Source organism: Cariama cristata, unplaced genomic scaffold, assembly GCF_000690535.1.
Source record: "Cariama cristata isolate BGI_N322 unplaced genomic scaffold, ASM69053v1 scaffold7921, whole genome shotgun sequence".
NCBI classification, from domain to species: domain Eukaryota; kingdom Metazoa; phylum Chordata; class Aves; order Cariamiformes; family Cariamidae; genus Cariama; species Cariama cristata.
The window spans coordinates 9,426-15,774 of NW_009600955.1; the positions used below are offsets into that span (position 1 = coordinate 9,426).

At 35.5% G+C, this 6,349-nt stretch overlaps 1 protein-coding gene across 1 annotated transcript in view; it reads right to left on the reverse strand.

Annotated features, from left to right (window-relative positions):
* Positions 1 to 540: 540 nt before the first annotated feature.
* UGCG (UDP-glucose ceramide glucosyltransferase) overlaps positions 541 to 6,349 on the reverse strand; it is a gene marked incomplete at its 5' end in the record, with an annotated part of 10,217 nt that continues 4,408 nt past the window's right edge. The window contains 6 exons of the mRNA XM_009710242.1: positions 541 to 756; positions 2,095 to 2,284; positions 2,751 to 2,837; positions 3,234 to 3,412; positions 5,329 to 5,441; positions 5,824 to 5,925. Of these exons, the coding sequence (XP_009708544.1) occupies positions 586 to 756; positions 2,095 to 2,284; positions 2,751 to 2,837; positions 3,234 to 3,412; positions 5,329 to 5,441; positions 5,824 to 5,925 (842 nt within the window). The remainder of the gene's footprint in view (positions 757 to 2,094; positions 2,285 to 2,750; positions 2,838 to 3,233; positions 3,413 to 5,328; positions 5,442 to 5,823; positions 5,926 to 6,349) is intronic.

The following is a 6,349-nucleotide window of genomic DNA, read 5'->3' on the forward strand; positions in this document are numbered from 1 at the left end:
ACTTTAGTTTGTTTTTGCAAAGCATTTTTACCTTTCCATTCATTTTGTTCTGCAGCAACTACAAGAGGTAGGCATAAAGCATTTAAGAGCTTCTTTCCCAAGGTCCTGTTACTAGCTCAATTTAGTGGGATAAAACAGAAATCAGCTGTACTTCTGTGATTTTACTAGGTACAGCCTCGTACAACCCAGCTGGAAAATAGCTATATGAACCCTGGATTTGCTAGGCCAGCACACCATGGAGTAAGAAGCTATTCATATCCAGGAGGATACTTCTTTTTTTAAAAGAGTTTACTGCAGAGCATTTCTATAGAAAGTGGATGTCAGGACCAATTCTCTCCATTTCTATTTGTACATAGGAGCAAGGTACTGTTTGGCCAAGACTACAGATGTATTTTCACAGATGCAAGTGCCATGCAAAAATAAATTAAAGAACAGATACCAAAACATACAAGTTAACAAAACTACTGAAGGTAGATTTTCTTAAAAGTACTTATATAAACAATTTATAATACTTTTCTTCCCTCCTGTTCTCCCTCCTTCCCTTCCCTGCTCTCTTTTTGACATTCATGGTTAACAAAGCTGTGGCTATACATCAAGAATTTCTTCTGCAGTGCCGCCGCAACGTAATCTGTAGCGTCCTGTCCTCCAGCTAATAGTAGGGTCCCACAAAGCAGATAGGAAAATATAAATTGTCATGGATTCTCTGATGAACCAAGCTACTGCATAATCAAGTTTTGAAAAACACAGAGCACCACCCTAGGAATATAAAAAACAAATATTTAAACATACTGATTATTCAAAGGGAGTTTTAAAGTTATTTAAGACATTTGTGTTATATAAGTCAATTCCAAAGCTTATTATAAAGATTTAGATACCAATAGCGTATTTTTTTATATGCCAAGAACATTTTCCTGTTCAAGATATTATTACCCATATTAAACATCAGGAGCTTGGCAGAATGACCCAGAAGGTTTGAAAACAGACTTACGTAGAGCAAAAGGCAAGGAAAGCGTTACAATTTCACATTTTTCTTTTTGAAGGTTAGCAAAATCGTGTTCAAGCAGACACTAGGTTTTTGCCACAGACCCCAGAAGAACCGCATCTAGATAGAATACTCCTGCACATTCCCAGAGGAGTGAAATTCAAATATGTAAGCCTTTGGCCTACCGCACAGGAAAAGCAGCACTAAGAAAAAAATTATAGCCTGTCTATATTTTATGCTCCTTTGAGAATTTCCAGTCAGATGCAGAGCTGGAAATTGAAGAGGCTTCACAAGAAGAAGAGTAGGCACAAAGCTCTTTTACATGCTGCGCATAGTGAGAAGAGTAATCACAAAGGTGACTGTCAAACTGACCTTCCAGAGTCCTACAGAATCAACACAAGGCCTAACTTTTTTTTTAATTTCAAATATGTGTTAAGACTACCAAAAGAATGAGCTATTTGATAAGTTTCAATACACAGGTAATTATGGATCAGATTTGGGTGGAATATGGTCACTGCAGAAAGTAGTCTAAATAGTTCCTACAGCATTAGAAGAACAACTGCTGTTTTGATTTGTGAGATCTTTCCATATTAGAGGCTTTTTGAGGCTTCTCTTCTAGTGATGGGAAGACTTTATTTTTAGAAGTAGGTTACAGCTGTCCTGTAAGTCCATTATCACAAAAATAAAGTGAAAAATGTACTTAAAGGGTACATATACACCTCGATAAATACAAGACATAGTGACAACTAAGATAAAAGAAAAAACCATAAAATTCCAGAAAGCTGCTCTTCTTGTACTGTTAAAAAAAGCCTAAAATTTTTGGATATGCCTAGTCAGAGCAGACTGGAAACATGAAGATTAAGGGGACAGACATGCAAACTTTCAGAGCCTACACAGAGGCAGGTGCATACAGAAAACAAAACTACACTCAAGCACACTTACTCCTTTTCATGCTACTATAACTGAAGCTGGAAGACTCAGAAGTAACAGGATTTGACCTGTTATTTCCTTGATGTCAAGAGAATTATTTTGTTATAATCACACTTAGCTTTTTATTGAAGTAGATGGCACTAATAATTTTAATAACCTGCAAAGAAAATGAAGCTACGTACCTGAACACCTTTTAGTTGAATGTAGTCAAATATAAACCACGCCAAGCAGTGGCACATGAAAAATACCATTATATCCCATCTAAACACATGATGAGCTGCCCATCCGATAACTAGACTGGCAACAAAGCACTCCGAGATTGGCTCACAAATTATAGTGGCAGGCAACATATTAATTCGCAGTTTGGCCCACCTAGAAAAGACAAACAAGTCAGGTCTGACTACTCATTGTTCTTTATGTCCACCTCATCAAATGATGAGCCATCATGGTGTTTCCTGACATTGTTAGTTTAATCTTATTTAATTTACACCTCAAAATAAAATATTGCAAAAATTCTCCCTTTCAAAGATATTGCACATAGCATTTAAAAAGTACTAAGGGGTTGGGTTTTTTGGTTTTGGGTTGGTTTTTTTTGTGGGTTTTTCTTTTTTTGGTTGGGTGGTTTTTTTAGTACTATCAGTCATACTTCCATGCAAAGCCAGTGCCTTTCTCCCAACACTAACAAGAACCATGCATCAAGCTGTGCATTGGAACCTCAGCATTCTGCACAGTAGAACAAATTAGATTGGAAAAAGGACTCCTTCTCATTATCAGGCCATCCACATCAGAAGCAGGTGACAGAGGTGGGTGGGAGAGGAAGTAAAGATTAAAATTTTACCTGATCATTCTGGACTGAAACTGAGAAATAGAATATGAACCAGAGTTTTGCATTGCAACTTGTGTGGCCATCGCAAATTTCCAGCCCCTGAAAAATGAATTTATTACTATAAAAAACATGCAAATAAGTGATGCAAAAACCAATTAGAGAACAAATACCCAAGAATTTTATTAGGCTTGAAAAGTTTCTTTTTTCTGAATATGTGCCATATTATTACAATGGGTATAAGCAAAAAAATTAAGTGTATTTTATCAAGTCTCTTCATTGGAAAAGAGCAAATACCACTTGAATAATACTTAAACCAAGTTCTCAAACTTTCTTCTAAAGGAATTGACAATGATATGACTTAATTATTTCTGAAAACCTATACTGATAGGACAAAGCGTAAGTCATAAGCATGTTTGCTGTATACATGTGAAGCTGACCTGTGAAGACAAGTGAAACTGCACTTATAGCAACTAGCTTACTTCAGAGTCATCTTACCGGTCAGCTATAGCTTTGGCCATAAAGTAATCTTCAGCAATATATTGTGCAAAAGCTATCAATCCTCCAGCTTGGTCCAAGACATCCTTCCTCATCAAGCATGACATTCCTGTTACACACTTAAAGCCAGTTAAGTTGGCTGAAATATATGACCTTGGATGTGACGTTCCAAAATAAACCTGTCAAAACAAGATAAGGCTTTTAAAGCTCTGTACGTATTTATGCAAGTAGTACTCACTGACAATTTTTTCTCCAAAAACATCTGGAGGGAAAAAAGTGCTAGACATGGCCAGTTATGACAGTGTATTTGGAAAGATCTTTACCACCAATCTAAGAAACCTAGTCTACCACCAAATCTGAGAAATCTATTACTGATATTGGCTGTGTTTTGACAAATCTGTAACTGAGTTTTAAATCCACATATTAAACCACCGTATTTAATTTGGTATTTAAATTCTGATTTATTGAGGTTGTTCTCAGGGAATACATATATTAAAAATCCATTAAGTACCTGACTGGTCAGTAGGATTAATATATTATTTTGTGATAGTTAACAGACATGTTATCTTCCTCCTCTTTTAAGGATTAACTGCATTACTGCATACATGTTCTTAGAAACTTACTATATGGCTGTACAGAAGCATGGGAATTTTTTTTACTTAATGTACTTGCAAACAGAAATAGCAAAGAAAAAATTCAGATTGTGAGTGAGTCTTTTTGCACAATTCAATAACTTAAAACTAGGAATGTCCTACAAAGAGACAACGAGAATAACTGCTAGCACCTCTCACTACTATTCTTCCTATAGATGGCCTTCACACTGGTATTAATAATACAGTAACTCATTCAAGAAAAGGCATGCTCATCTTGCAGTATACTGGATCTGGAAGCAAAAAGCTCTTCCACGAATATAGAAGTGAGTTGTAATTCCCACTACTGCAGTGCACAGCAGTACTAATAGCTTTGTGCTATAGCTTCTTGCTCTTCTCTTGTAAGAAGAGATTCAGACTTTGTGTCACAAAAAAAAAGAAAAAAAAAATCACACGAGCTGTCCTCTCTCCATGCAATGAAGGAGTACTGAATTTCACTGCACTTTCATCTCTCACATTTCTGCCTTTGACACACATTAGTTAGCCTTGGGGCCAAAATGCCTTACACATGCCAGCTTAGAATAAAAGATAGCAGATTAAATTACATGCCTTGAGACACAATCAACAAGCAAGAAAACTCAATCTCTTCATTCTACAAAAAAAGAACTTACTGATAAAGAAGAGAGGGGAGAATAGGACAGAATGAATGATATGAAGATGGTGGATACGAATCAACTGTTCACTTTCTCTTCCAAAACAAGTATTAGGAGACATGAAATAGCACTATAGAAGAACAAGGGTCAGAGTGAACAAGGTGGTGGTTCCTGTAACACACAGTAAGTCTACGGAACTTCCTGGTAAAGACAGTTATAGATGTTCAAAATCTATATGGACTCAAAGAAAGAATGGAAAGGTTCATGTAAGAAATCCCTTCTTACTAAAATACTAATATATTGAGGATCAGTAAATGTCCTATACAAGTCTACTTCCTGCTCAGGAAGTCTCTCTGCTGAAAGCTGCAGAAAGTTAAGACAGTATTACAGGAAAACAGGATGTAAGCCTTGCTTGTGTTCTAATCTCCTCAAAGGCTCTGCTTACAGTCTCTGCTGGATATAAGATACTGTGTGAGCTGGACTTTGCTTTGACTTGTCATGGCCATTTCCGTGTTCCCTTTCAGACAACAAAAGATAATTAATGGCCATTTCTGACTAAGCACTAGAAAGAGATCCTCAATTTTAATAAATTTTTTAATAAAATCCACCATTTTAATCCTGTAATCTTTATGGTTCATATTGTAAACTTAATCGAGTCAACGATCAGAGCACCACAGTAGAATTTTTGAGCATTTAAAAGTTATCCTAGATCGTTTGAAGTGTGACTGGAGCTGAAAATAAAAATTTCTTCACTTGAAAGGTGCAAGAGGCACTGTACAACTTTTAGTCAGCAAGGTCTTGCAAAAAAAAAAAAAAAACACAAACAAAAAGACAACCCAACATTGTACTCGCCTGTTCAAGGGTTGCAGCAAAACCCTGTCTGTCTGCAACATAGGGAAGCCCATGGACCAAGCCTACTTTTTCAGTCATTTGATTGGCCATATCTGTCAGTGTGTCCGGTGTTACTAAGTGACAGAGGAAAAAAAAGAAAGTTCATTGAGCAATTTTGTCATTAGCAGACTACTGTATAGAGGCACTAATTCTCATTCTATTTCCAATACCAAGAGCACATATACTTTGATGCACAGTATTTTGGAGGAACAAAGTTTCAGAAAAATAATAATAGCAATTAACATTATTATTATGATCAGCAATAAGTATAATGGAAACAGTCTTTTTTTAATGAGATTTTCACCTTTAATTAAACATTTTATAACATGAAAATATTTTTCTAGATTTTCAGCTTTCATTTCTACTTGTATTCTCAGTCAAAATAATCTCCAATAACTGCTTGCCTACAGGGAATAAGAGCAATATAACAGTCAGCACATTACAACACACACCTACCTCTGATACCACTATCACAAATCCATATGAGATCATATTTAGCACCTTCATAGCCAGGCATTAAGTTGTTAATCTTGGGGTTGATGCCAACCTTCTTGCCACCTAAAAAATACAAACATCACACATAAATAACATATGGGTTGGTTTTTTTTTTTAGAACTCAGATTCAATACCCAAAATATTTAGATATATTAACTGAAAAACAGTAAGTGTTTACCCATCAATTCTTAAGGTCCTTTTTTTATGAAAAGGATTTAAATTAAGTATTCCTTTACTTCTCTATTTTCGATTTTACTACAATTATGCAGAGAATTAAAAAGGAAAAACAATATTCAAATACTTCCTCAAAATGGCAGGGTAACAAAGTTAATATAATTCCATGGGCAGTAGAACTACAAAGTTTATTCTACATTCTGTACGGTAAATATTCTCTACCTCTTAATACTACTGATTATGACCATTATACTGTACAGTAATTTTAGCAGAAAAATTAAAAAGGAGTAGATTCTAAAGTGAGACACACTCT